We start from the raw sequence: 13,555 nt of genomic DNA on the forward strand, positions 1-13,555 counted from the left end.
GTTATATTGCAATTCCGAAGTATTCCCACACGTTCCAAGTCGTATCTTTGGAGTTAGATTCCAATTCCAAAGTGTTTCAAGTCGTATCTTTGGTTCTATTTGAATTCCAAAGTGTTTCAACCCGTTCCAAGACGCATCTTTGGAGTTATATTGCAATTCCAAAGTATTCCCACACGTTCCAAGTCTTATCTTTGGAGTTAGATTCCAATTCCAAAGTGTTTCCACTCGTTTCAAGTCGTATCTTTGGTTCTATTTGAATTCCAAAGTGTTTCAACCCGTTCCAAGTCGCATCTTTGGAGTTATATTGCAATTCCAAAGTATTCCCACACGTTCCAAGTCGTATCTTTGGAGTTAGATTCCAATTCCAAAGTGTTTCAAGTCGTATCTTTGTTTCTATTTCAATTCCAAAGTGTTTCCACCCGTTCCAAGTCTCATCTTTGTAGTTATATTTGAATTCCAAGGTGTTCCAAGCCGCTCCTAGGGTTTTTTGGCAGTGTTCCAAGTCATTCCAAACGTACCAGCTCGTTTCCTGGATTTTCAATCTATTTCAAGGCGTTTCAAAGCCGTTCTTTAAGTGGTTTGGTAGTGTTCCAGTTTTTCCCAAACGTTCCAGTTGGTCTTTTTGGTTAATTTTCAAGCCGTGCCAAACCAGCTCACCACTTTATAACCGCCACTCGCTGGGGTTATGAGCACAAGCCCGTCAAAGGACGAAAAGGCAGCTGAGAACACTTCCGCCCCGAGCAAATCCTCAATTGCTGCTCCAGGTCAGCGCCAGAGGAGTACCAGCCCTACTACTCCTCCGTCCCGAGCATTTCAGACCCTCTCTAGTCCATTAACTCTCAAGTCCGCACCATCGAGCACGACCTTTCAGCAAGCCACGTCAGAGCCGCGACGAGCAAGCCAAAAAGAGGTCAAATCATTGGTACCACTTCCACAGATTTTGGTAACCGCCCCAAGAGTCACTCGGTCCGAAACAAAAAGGGGTTTAGCTGCTTCCACCATGGCTTTGAAGAAATTTGTTTCCATTTGCATTTCCATTTTATTTCCGAATATGAGAATTTTTGTTCCAATTCTGCTTCGGTTCAGAGAGCAAAATTTGGGGTTATATTTAAATTCTAAATTGTTTCAAGCCGTTTTGTGGGTTCTTTAATTATATCAAGGCGTTCCAGTTTGTATTTTTGTGAAAATCATGGGTCCTCAATACCTCTGCACCAGCAGAACGAGGCTGTCGACTGCCACCCATTGACACAGAAGTCTTTACGGGAGATTACCTAAAATGGCCCACGTTCCGTGATTTGTTTACGGCCATTTACAAATCGATTCGCGAATTTTCTTCGTTGAAAAGCTGTACCATCTCCTAGCGAAAACGAGGGGTGAAGCCAACCTCATTGTAGCAAAATTCCCGCTTACAAATGATGGTTTTGAAACGGCATGAAACGCACACAAACAGCGTTTCGAAAATAATCGGCTTATCGCGAACAGCCAATTCCGAGCACTTCTTGACCTGCCTCAAATTTCCCATGAGTCCGGAAAAGCATTACAGGATCATCAGAATGCTCTGCAGGCATCCATTCGCGCTTTTGAGCACTGTGGCCTACCAGTAACCACTTGATGAGGCATGTTCGTATTTTTCTGTTCCATCAAATTGCCAAAGAATACCCTTTCATTATGGGAACAATCTCTGGGAGACAAGACTGCCATTCCAGAGTGGCAAATGATGGACTATTTCCTCACTGAGCGGTTCCGTACGCTCGAAGCAGTGGAAAATACAATTGCAATGGCTATTTCGGTTCCCACACCGAAACCTCCACGAAATCCGCTTCCAGCCACCCGAAAGGCTAATACATTTGAAGCCAAGGTGACCACCAAACCAAAATCCTGTGATCTCTGTATGAAGGAGAATCACCCGGTGCGTCGATGTCCCCGTTTCCTTCAGATGACGGTGCCAGAGAGGGTGGCATACATAAAGTAAAAGTCCCTTTGTCTGAACTGTTTCGCAAGAGGACATCAAGTAAAAGATTGCCCGTGTCAGCACAACTGTTTCACGTGCAAGGGTCGTCACAATACGCTCTTGCACAAGGATGCCCGACCGGAGAATAGTCTAACGCCAGTCCCAGCCCAGTTCTCACAATATTGTCCGGACATACTTTACCTCTGAGGCAAGGTCCTCACGAGATAAGTTGCTAGGTACAGCCATCTTGGACTTTTGGCACAAGGGCACTACTTATCCTTCACGGGCGTTATAAGACCCGGCTTCGGAAGCCAATTTTATATCCGAAAGAATGTTCCGGCTCATGAAGTTACCATTCCAAACTGTGAGGGCCGAAGTGACAGGCATTAACGGAAAGGTCAATAGAACCTTGAAGGTCTGTCACATAAGCATTCGATCATCGCATGGACCTCCAGTCCAGATAGAGATAGAAGCTTTTGTCTTGTCCCAAGTTGCTGATGATTTGCCGTCATGTACGATAGCCCAAGCCACACTGGAAGGAATGCCCAATATACCTCTAGCCGACCCCTCCTTCAGATTAAAGGCAAAGATCGATCTACTTCTTGGCATTGATGTCATACCAGCGTTGACTCTTTCCGGCATCCAGACCGAAGTGTGCGGATCTTTAATGGCTCAAGAGACGAGATTCGGTTGGGTCATTTCAGGCCCGTGGCAAGGGGTTCCCGTTAGTTCATGTGCCGCGTTCACCACGAGGGTCGCTGTTAGCAGAGAGGAGGGACTTGAAACTCTTCTCACAAGGTTTTGGGAGATGGAGGATCTACCGGGCAAACCGGTAGAAGATTCTGACTCTGTTTGTGAGGTCAATTTCCAGAAGACCACAAGAAGATAGGTTTCGGGGAGATATACGGTCTCACTTCCGTTTCGATATCCAACCAGCATCAACCTTGGTCATTCCAGACCAGGGGCATTGGCTCAGTTCCTAAAAAACGAAAGCCGGCTTCTTAAAAATAATCCGGCAAAAACTGAGTATGACGCCGTCATCCAAGAATATTTGGATTTGGGCCACATGCGTCAGGTTCCATTTGACGGCACTAATAACAATTTTTACTTGCCACACCATGCGGTTTTCAAGCCCGACAGCACCACAACAAAGGTACGGGTAGTCTTTAACGCCTCTAGCAAGTCCACCAACGGAGTAAGTCTCAACGACATACTTTACCCGGGTCCGGTACTTCAGTCCGATCTCACTACTCAGATTCTCAAGTGGCGTTTTTTCCGAGTAGTTTTCAATGCCGACATCACCAAAATGTACCGCCAAATTATGGTCGATCCAATCCATACGCCATTTTAGAGGATCCTGTTCCGAAATAAAGAGGGGCAACTTGGTGATTACGAGCTGACCGTCACGTTTGGCAATAACTGTGCTCCGTTCTTAGCCATCCGAGTACTTCAGCAACTCACAAGTGATGTACAATCCAAATTTCCTTTGGCTAGCGATATTATCAAGTCCTATATGTATGTCGATGATGTCCTGGCAGGGGCTCATAATGAAGCAACGGCAATCGCAATGGTCAATGAACTTCAAGACGCTCTTGGTTCAGCTGGCTTTCCTTTGCGCAAGTGGACATCGAATGTGAAGAGCGTGCTCAGTTGCATTCCAAAGAGTCATTTACTGAATGCTGATTTCCTCGATATCGAAGAGGCTAGCACAGCGAAAACACTGGGAATCCGATGGAAAGCGACTACGGATGAGTTTTATTTTGTCATCTCACCCCAAGATGTCAAGTCAGCTTATACTAAGCGAGACGTCCTCGGGCAGATCGCCAAGTTATTCGATGCCGCTGGCTGGCTGGCTCCCTTTGTGATTCAAGCCAAGGTGTTTATGCAAGAGCTTTGGCTACAAGAGCTAGGGTGGGATGATCAATTGCCCAGTGAACTCCATCACAGGTGGCAGGATTTTACAAAGAGCTACTCCTTCCTTGACCAGATCCGAATTCCACGATGGATTCTTCATGACCCAAATTCCGACATCCAATTCCATTGTTTTTGCGATGCGTCACAGCGGGCTTATGGTGCCGTAATTTACGTGCGCGTTAGCAATGACCAAGGCATATCATGCTGCCTTCTTGCAGCGAAATCTAGAGTAGCCCCGGTTAAAACGGTTTCATTGCCCCGCCTTGAATTATGCGGAGCCACACTTTTAGCTGAACTGACAGCTGCAGTACTTCCGCAACTTCCAGTTGATAATGCGGAGGCTTTTTATTGGTCAGATTCCACCGTCGTACTGTCGTGGTTAAAAAAGCCACCCTGCACATGGAAAACGTTTGTCGCAAATCGGGTAGCAAAAGTTGTGACGGCAACAAATAGCGCCCCATAGAGTCACGTCCGTTCAGAGGACAATCCAGCAGATCTCCCTAGCCGCGGGCTGAGTGCACAGGAACTTGTACACAAGAATTTGTGGTAGCACGGCCCACCATGGCTGGAGAGAAGCGGGTAGTGAAGGTCCACGTCGCGATCGCTAAGCCAGCCAACGAGATACTATCTCGTTTTTCCAATCTGGCACGTGCCTTACGAGTGATAGCATATGTGATCCGTTTCGGCAGAAGGTGTCGTAAGCTTCCAAACGATTACTCCGGGGAGGTGACCTCTAGCGAGATCAATCAAGTACTCCAGGCGTTGATCCGAGTCACTCAGCGTGATTACTTTCCGACGGAACATCGGTGTCTACAGCAGAAGAAATCTCTGCCCACGTCTAGCACCATTCTCAATTTGAATCCTTTCATTGACGCATCAGGTGTGATCCGAGCATGTGGGCGCGTGCAACAAGCAGCGGCCCTTAGTTACGATGAGCGTAACCCCATTCTGTTGCCAGTAGTAAGTCCATTGTCCCGGCTGTTGGTGCTTTTCGCGCATCAGATCTCTCTCCATGGGGGCAGCCAACTGGTAGTCCGTCTCATCCGACAGAGATACTGGATTTCAAGACTGCGGAATCTAGTAAAATCGGTGGTCAATTCATGCAAAGTCTGTGTGATTTACAAAAGAAGGATGCAATCACAGCTAATGGGCATCTTTGTTTGCTTTTCCACCAAAGCCATTAACCTTGAAGCAACGTCGGATTTGAGTACCGAAGCATTTCTGGCAGCATTCGCTCGCTTTGTATCGAGGCGAGGGTGTCCCCAGCAAGTGCAGTCCGACAACGGAAAAAACTTCGTAGGTGCATCCAGAGTGCTTGAAAAAGATTTCCTAAGTTCTACCCAGCAGAAAATATTATCCCACTACAGCCATCAGAATCTGTCCTGGCATTTCATCCCTCCCGGGGCACAACACATGGGAGGGTTGTGGGAGGCTGGAGTTAAGAGTTTCAAAACTCTGTTCTACAAGGCCACCTCCAACCAAAGGTATACTTTTGAAGAGTTCTCTACGCTGCTAGCTAAGGTAGAGGCGTGCTTGAACTCGCGGCCGATTTCTCCTATGTCTGAAGACCCCACCGACTCTTTAGCTTTGACACCAGGCCATTTCCTAGTGGGTGGTCCATTGCTATCCGTGACGGAACCTGAAATCAAGGATCAGGTATCGTCTATCATAAACTGGTGGCAGCGTCTGAAGGCCGTGAGTCAGCATTTCTGCACCCGATGGAAAGACGAGTATCTGAAGGAGCTACATAAGCGCAATAAGTGGCGATTCCCTTCTAAAAACCTTGAAGTGGGCGATCTGGTGGTACTCAAAGACGACAATCTTCCATTTAATGAATGGCGTCTCGGGCGAATCCACCAAACACATCCTGGCAGTGACGGCAATGTCCGCGTCGTCGAACTGCTTACCGCCCGCGGTATCGTGAAGCGTCCCGTCGCAAAGTTGATCTTTCTTCCTCCAGAAGAAAGAATTCAAACCCATTACGTAAAACTACAGTAGCGTCCAGTACTTGGTCCTTCCTCCCAATTAAGAAGGGCCGAGCTGCCAGTAGTAATATGTGTGTTCTATCGTCCTACATAAATCCGCTTTCTTCATTATTTGTCCCGGCAGCTTCCTGATATTCGTCAACCTAGATCCCATTTCCATGGCTCCGAGACCGCGTTGAGTACAGGCATCGAAAGAGGAGCGCAGATGTTCGCGAGGAACTGAGTCCTTCCGTTGCCGAGTCTGTCGCGGAATCCATCCTCTGAAGCGATGCCGTCGCTTCCTGCGGCTGAACGTGGAGAAGAGGATGAGGGCAGTGCTTGCGAATAAGTACTGCGCCAATTGCCTGGCCCACCAACATTCCGGAGGAAGCTGCTTAAGCGGTGATAAGTGCCGAATATGTGAGGAGGATCACCACACGCTGCTCCACTTCCATGAACAGCCACGTCGACGCACTCCCAGCTCCGTCGTACGCCGAGTCACCCCTGAGCCCTCCAGACGAAGGGTCGCACCTTTGCCAGCCTCCGATCCAAAACTGACCTTTACCACACTGCTGCAGCACCGCATCTGATGCCCATGGCGATGGTGCGTCTTGAGACGGGGGGAAAAACCTTCGACGTGAAGGCCCTGGTGGACCCTTGTTCTGCGGTATCGTCGATGGCGACGTCACTGGCCACGGCCTTTAAGTTGACAGCCGTCAATATAAGGGCAGAGAAAGCGGTGGCAGCAGTGATCCGGTCCCCCATCAGTGAAGGATGGCGATTGTGGGCGCGGATGTGATCACGAAGGTCATGTTGGAGGGGAGTCTACCCGGGGTTGGCGGGCGGCCAATTGCGATGCGCACAGTCTTTGGCTGGACCCTGTCCGGAGCGTGCCATTAGACTGCCTGGGTCTTGCACTCCTGCAAGGGGGGGAGCATGTTTATGCCCAACCGGGCAACACAAGGGTTAAAGGAGGCGGAAGCTTTCACCTCGCGCCGCTCTCCCGATGATGCCCATCGCTCTCCCCACAAAAGAACTCCCCACACTTCGCTCCAAGCGGGGCTTGGTGCCCTGCTCTTAAGTAAGCTAGTTTTAGTTGAATTATATACCTGAATATACATACAAGTGAAGTGAAATTTCTCTGCGTGTCAACACTTTACTGGGAGAAAAAGAGGAAAAAGGGAAAATTCATCTAGCTGCCCCAAACCAGAAGGAAGTTCGACCCCCCTACATAAACAAATAGCTTGCTTTTGACCTCTGATCCTCTGATTTCTGGTCAAAGAAAATTACCAAGCAAAAAAAACTTATTTTTACCAAAATCAGTGTTTGATTTACTCGAATAGTCCGCAATAATTTTTTTGGCTTCATTCATTATGTTTTTATTTACTTTTTTTGTAATTCCATAATTAAATTAATTATTATTAAATTTTTCTATTTAGTTTTGATGAGTTTTAATAAATATATGAAAAATAAAAAAAAAGACACTTTCTAAAAATTATTTTTTGGTAGCCTAGAAGTGCAATGAGAGGGGTTTGAAATCGTTTATTTATGACACTACAATTGTTTACTACTTATTATAATTTTATAAAGCTAATATAAAAATATCACTTTGATATAGTCAGTGGAAACATTTTTGGCCGCTAATACAGTACCGACCACTGTGGATCTGAGATATACAAACTGTGCAGGATATACAAACCCACATGCAAAATTTCAACAAATATGGTCTAGGAGGAATTCGCATTGATCCAGACGGACTACGTCTCGTCGTGCTGTTCAGAAATTTATGTGTATTCGTTATATGGTCGGGAATGCTTCCTTCTGTACGGTACTTCTGACCAAAATTAATACTTTTTGCAAGGGTAAATTAACGCCACTTGTTGCCGTCGATGCTGTAAGTGCTTGATAGTAAAACAGTGTATTTTGCGGCACAGACTGCAACGTTCACACTTTTTTTACAAGTCACAATCTCGTTAAGCGTTTATCATAGAATGGACACTTTGCACTGGCCACTACTCGTGCCAATCGAACAAATCACGCCTCATTGATTGATTGATTGTTATTTTCAGAAACCTTCTTTATCACGCACCCATCATTTCTACCGTTTTAGGTTGTGACATTACTTCAGATTTTTATGAGCCATACGCCAATATCTCATGCAAAGCGATTTGATCGAAAGTAGTATAAAAAAGTTTTAATTGATTGGCCTAATATGGTGACCGAATATAAAAAGCACTTGGGTGTTGTGGTTCTTTTTAATGCAATAAATAATTATCGAATTCGGATTTGGGGCAAGAAGTGCTATTGGCCGTTGTAAGCATAATAGTGTTGGATAAACACTGCTCAATTTGGTGAACATGTTCACTTGTTCTTTTTTCGAAGTGAGTCGACTCGCTCACTTTGCTCAGTTGCTCATCCACATTGCTCACTCATATTGCTCAGTTGCTCACTGTTCATGAACAGCTCAAAGCTACTGAATTCTTCACACAACAGACAATGAAATAACTTATGTTCCATTTTAAATCTTTTTTTTATGATTTTTATAAGTCTTGTGCTTAAAACTAATTTAACAAAACAAACCAAAAACTTAATTCATAGATTTGATTCCCTTCATTGGGAGTATTTATGTTCTATAAAACTTGTACTTAAAACTAAATTAGAAAATAAAAAACAAAAAGTTAAAGTTAAAGAAATTCCCTTCATTGGGAATATTAGTCTTCTCGTCAAATAAAAATACTATTATTTAGGAACACTTTACAAAATTTAGAATTTACATACATAAAATTTACATGTTATTATGTAAAATCATAAGATTTTCCACATTGGTCGGCTTCAACAGGTACTGTCTTTTGGTTACTGTTTCACCAGCACTGGTGAAATATGCGCTCGCATGGCACAGATGTTGCCATTATGCATAGGCGACTTAGCTTATATGTATATAAGTGCGGGTATTGCATTTTTCGCTGATTCCACCATTCCAATGGATCAGCTAAATATTTATCCGTTTCTCGAATAACAGCAGCAATTGTATTTGTATTTGTATTTTGTCAGTTTTTTTTTATGTCAGAAACCGCGTTTTGAAAGGCTTCTGTTGATTTAAATACTCGTCCATTTAATCTTGGATCTAGAATGGTGCTTTCTGCGTACAAAACATTTGTTTCCACCTCTCTGAATCTGCCATTCATTTCAAAAATGAGCGTCTCGCAACCTCCTGCAAAGTATGGCTTGCAATAGACGCATTTATTGTCACCATGTTTTTTTTTACAGCAACCCAATTAAGACAATTATCTTTGATGCCGCCATGTTTTTTTTCCGCGCAGATCTCTTTCGCTAGTTGATAGAAAGGCTGTAAAATTGGAAGTACACCTTCTATCAAACTCCAGTCTTCTGGGGACAAAATAAGGTCCGTCCGTGTGGAGAGGGCTGCCACAACTGCCTCTTTCAACATCGACAGTCGTTGAAACATTTTGAAGGTGGAATTCCACCTTGTGGGCACATCCTGCGTGAGTTTCAGTTGTGGCAAGTTAAACATAGCTTGCATGTCCTTTAACTTTTTAAGCCCTTTAAGCTTTTGCTTTCGTGCGCACACTGCTGATTTTCTCCAAAGCCTTTTGAACAATGATGTTTAGTGCGCAAAACACCTCACCTTTTTCCAATTGCCGAATTTTATAGCACCAACAATGTTGTGGGCATTGTCCGAAGCTATAGCCATTACTTTGTTTTGAAACTACCACTTGCCAACAATTTTTTTGAGAAAACCAAAAAGGTTTACTGAAGTGTGTGACTCTTCAAAGGCCTCGCAAGCAATGGTGTGTTAATGTAGCACTGTTGTATCCTAATATATGTAGTACACAGTCACTGCTATATAGCTCTCATTGCTGAGTGATGTCCAGCCGTCTGTTGTTAGACATACCGTCTTTCTTGTGGGAAGCTTATACCCTGGAGCGTGCGAGACATCATCAATAAGCTTTTTGAATTCCGGCTCTTCAACCAATCGCAAAGCGTGATGACCCTTGACCATCATTTTCACAAGCTGTCAATTTGTTCTGCTTTTCCATCTGACAACGGTTTATGTACAAAATTTTTAATTTTTGGTTGAGGATTTTGTATAACAACCGTTATCTCCGCGCTCTGTCGAACAACGGGCTCCATAGCTGTAGGGTGTTTGCTTTTAAGGTGCTGGCTTAAATTGCTCTGATTTCCGATTTCCAGCTAAGGGTGCATTTACAATATTTGCATTTGGCCTGTTGACTCCCTATGTCCTCCAATTGATTCCAATGATGATGAGCAAAGCCAACAAAAGTGGGTGTTGAAAAACAGCTGAGCAAAAGAGCATGTGAGCAAAAACAGCAAGTTAACAATAGTGAGCAAGTGAGCAAAAAAGAACAAGAGAGCAATAAAGAAAAAGTAAGCAAAAAAGAGCAAGTGGGTAGTAAAGAACAATTCGAGAGGAACATGTTCAGTTGATCAGTTTAGTGAACAACTCTTTTTTGTTCACTCACTCATGAGCAACCCAACACTAAAGCATAAGCATCCAGCTTCTTGCTTTTCTGAATTTATTACGGGTGTTGCCCCAAACATCGAAAGAAACTAAATTTTGTTTATAAACATTACTAAATTTGCAATGAAATATGGACAAATCCATTTGATTTTGATATTATTCATTTTACAAAAACAGTATTTCGCCTAACACCATGTCGTATGGGTATTTAAATATCCATTTTCAAAGTATATTGTGACACGATCAGCTTTTGTTTGCTTATGTCTGTTTGTTTATAAAGGATACCTAGAATCACCTAGAAAAAGTAAATATTTTCCATTTGTCCCACTCTTCATCAATTAGTACCGCTTTTCTGATTATAACTAATACAATTAATAGTTTTTTATTATTGTTATTGTTATTATTATGAATAGGATATAGTTGTAAACTAGCCACCTTACTATATTTTACAAGCACTGACAACTAGGGCCTTCGGCTTACAAGGTGTACTTCAGGTATGCGAATCACCGATTTGGATGAATTTTGGATATGTTTTCGAATACCCCGTCATTTGAAGCTGTGTGAAATATTTCGTCGCACTATTCTATATTTTCCTGAAAAATCGCGTTTAAAGTTATAGCTTCGGTGACTCATAGGTAAAACTCCGAGTGGTTTTCAAGCAGCACGGCGGTGTAAGGGGTAGAATTCCTGCCTAAACGTCAGGGAATCCTGGTTCAACCCCCGCCCGGAACTAGTTAGTTTTGGGTTTTCATTCTTTTTTTTTTTTAATTTTTAATAATTTTTTTTTTAATAGCAGAATAGGATAATAATAATGATTTTTGAATAGATTCATTTATTATGGCTTTATAAAAACATAAATGTAGAAATATAGACCATTACATACGTAAAATAGACGAACTAATTTCTGCCTTTACATTTTTTGTTGTAATATAAACCATAGAAGCATGCACTACATACATTTATTCAAGACTATGAACATGTTAAAAAAATGATTTTGTGCAAAAATATACCAACTTTAAATTAATTTGAAAGAAACAAACCAATAACAATTCTCTCACTCTCTTATCGGTCAACTTCGAAGCGAACCATGCAAACTGGAGCATTTCTTTCAATATTACGGATGACAAATGGAACTGTACCAGGAATTAGGATTGAATGCAGTCTTTTCTTAAAAAAATTCCACGATTTTCTTTGAGGAGTTTTTAATCCGCTTTCTTGTATTTTTAAACTGCATAAATAATTATTAAAAATTAAAAAAAGAGATAATGAAATCCCAAAACTAACTAGTTTCGGACGGGGTTTGAACCAAGATTTCTTCACTTTTAGACGAAATCTACATCCATACACCAGCCTGGAATTCGAACCCGGATATGGCTTTGCGTCTTCACTTGAAAAAAAAAAATGCCAGCGATATAATTTCCTCAATTCTCGCTAGAATTTTTGAAGTTTCCTACTTCTCTTTGTTGTTATATTTAAATAAAATAAACTATACCTACTTAAAAAGCTGAAATCTTTTTCTATTAATTGGCATTGCGAACTTTGGACCGTTCGCAAGTAACGCTATGGTATCTGGCGAGAACTCCAAATTTGATCTATGAACCAGTCTGTGTGTCTGTGTTTATTTTATACCATATATCCAAACGGTGAAATCGTATATTAAAGTCATCAAAATGTACATTTGTATGTAACAGGCAGAAGAAGGATTTTGGTGAACGACAACATGAATCCAAGTGCATTTCTGCTTGAACGACAGCTAAACGGCCATTTATTTCTTGACGCTTGGCCAAATTAACTTAAAAGACGCGTAGAGTTGGTATAACATGCACCATTAAAAATTTTTTATAAATTTGTTCAACCAAATTGTTGTACATATGTAGTTGCATACATTACTTTGCATTTAATCTTTATGAAATTGGATAGGCCGGCAACGCATGTGCTTTTTTTGATAAGTGCGGCATAATTTTATTTATTTTAAATTTTATAATCTGAAGGGGCCGAAACCACAAAATTTTCTTGGTCTTTTACACTTAAAGCTCTAGAGTTTTCATGCAGTCTTTTAAGATATTGGTGTATACATATACAGACAGACGGAGATTTTGCATTTTTATACCCTTGCAAGAAGGGTATATTAATTTTGGTCAGAAGTGTGCAACGCATAGAACGAAGCATCCCCGACCATACAAAGTATATATATTCTTGATCAGCACGACGAGACGAGTTCAAATAGCCATGTCCGTCCGTCCGTCTGGATCAACGCAAACTCCTCCTAGAGCGTAAGAGCTACAGAGCTGAAATTTTGCACGTAACTTAAAAGACGCGTAGAGTTGGTATAACATGCACCATTAAAAATTTTTTATAAATTTGTTCAACCAAATTTTTGTACATATGTATGTAGTTGCATACATTACTTTGCATTTAATCTTTATGAAATTGGATAGGCCGGCAACGCATGTGCTTTTTTTTGATAAGTGCGGCATAATTTTATTTATTTTAAATTTTATAATCTGAAGGGGACAAAACCACAAAATTTTCTTGGTCTACTAAATAAACATTCATCCGTTTTACACTTAAAGCTCTAGAGTTTTTATGCAGTCTTTTAAGATATTGGTGTATACATATACAGACAGACGGAGATTTTGCATTTTTATACCCTTGCAAGAAGGGTATATTAATTTTGTTCAGAAGTGTGCAACGCATAGAACGAAGCATCCCCGACCATACAAAGTATATATATTCTTGATCAGCACGACGAGACGAGTTCAAATAGCCATGTCCGTCCGTCCGTCCATCCGTCCGTCCGTCCATCCGTCCGTCCGTCCGTCTGGATCAACGCAAACTCCTCCTAGAGCGTAAGAGCTACAGAGCTGAAATTTTGCACGTAGGCTTGTATATACTGCAGGGGTATATCTCGGATTCAGCCGGATCGGACCACTATATCATATAGCTCCCATACAAACCCCAAAGTCACGAACAGTGACTTTTCTCAATAACTTTGTTAATTTCTGTGCTATTATCGTGAAACTTAATATTAGAGAGTTTATTACGCCTATAAACTACTGTGCCAAATTTGATCAAGATCGGATGACTATATCATATAGCTGCCATAGGAACGATCGGTCGAAAACAGTGACTTTTATAAAAAACTTCGTTACTTTTAACGCGATTGCTTTTAAATTAAACATTTGTTAGTTTAATATATCTGTTAATGACTGTGCCAAATTTGAT

General features: G+C 42.1%; 3 protein-coding genes across 3 annotated transcripts; all 3 read left to right on the top strand.

The window, feature by feature from the left end:
- Window positions 1–2,282: 2,282 nt before the first annotated feature.
- Window positions 2,283–2,840, top strand: LOC137586477 (uncharacterized). The gene has a single exon (XM_068302570.1). The coding sequence runs from the start codon at window positions 2,283–2,285 to the stop codon at window positions 2,838–2,840; it is 558 nt and encodes a 185-aa protein (XP_068158671.1).
- Window positions 2,841–3,017: 177 nt separating this feature from the next.
- On the top strand, window positions 3,018–4,032 carry LOC137586561 (uncharacterized). Its single transcript, XM_068302688.1, has 3 exons — window positions 3,018–3,230; window positions 3,303–3,862; window positions 3,939–4,032. Exons 1-3 carry the CDS (start codon window positions 3,018–3,020, stop codon window positions 4,030–4,032), a joined length of 867 nt encoding a protein of 288 aa, XP_068158789.1.
- A 394-nt stretch (window positions 4,033–4,426) lies between these two features.
- LOC137586652 (uncharacterized) lies at window positions 4,427–6,419 on the top strand. Its single transcript, XM_068302806.1, has 2 exons — window positions 4,427–5,848; window positions 6,036–6,419. Exons 1-2 carry the CDS (start codon window positions 4,427–4,429, stop codon window positions 6,417–6,419), a joined length of 1,806 nt encoding a protein of 601 aa, XP_068158907.1.
- Window positions 6,420–13,555: the final 7,136 nt, after the last annotated feature.

The sequence above is a fragment of the Drosophila tropicalis genome, unplaced genomic scaffold (genome assembly GCF_018151085.1).
Source record: "Drosophila tropicalis isolate 14030-0801.00 unplaced genomic scaffold, ASM1815108v1 contig_1, whole genome shotgun sequence".
NCBI lineage: Eukaryota > Metazoa > Arthropoda > Insecta > Diptera > Drosophilidae > Drosophila > Drosophila tropicalis.

Excerpts from the sequence above, each read along its gene's own strand:
- LOC137586652 (XM_068302806.1), top strand. The coding sequence starts at position 4,427 with ATGGCTGGAGAGAAGCGGGTAGTGAAGGTCCACGTCGCGATCGCTAAG. Across the intron at positions 5,849-6,035 it reads AAAGAATTCAAACCCATTAC|GCATCGAAAGAGGAGCGCAG; the intron begins GTAAAACTACAG and ends CGTTGAGTACAG.
- LOC137586477 (XM_068302570.1), top strand. The coding sequence starts at position 2,283 with ATGTTCCGGCTCATGAAGTTACCATTCCAAACTGTGAGGGCCGAAGTG.
- LOC137586561 (XM_068302688.1), top strand. The coding sequence starts at position 3,018 with ATGCGTCAGGTTCCATTTGACGGCACTAATAACAATTTTTACTTGCCA. Across the intron at positions 3,231-3,302 it reads TCAAGTGGCGTTTTTTCCGA|AGGATCCTGTTCCGAAATAA; the intron begins GTAGTTTTCAAT and ends ACGCCATTTTAG. Across the intron at positions 3,863-3,938 it reads CTTTGGCTACAAGAGCTAGG|ATCCGAATTCCACGATGGAT; the intron begins GTGGGATGATCA and ends TTCCTTGACCAG.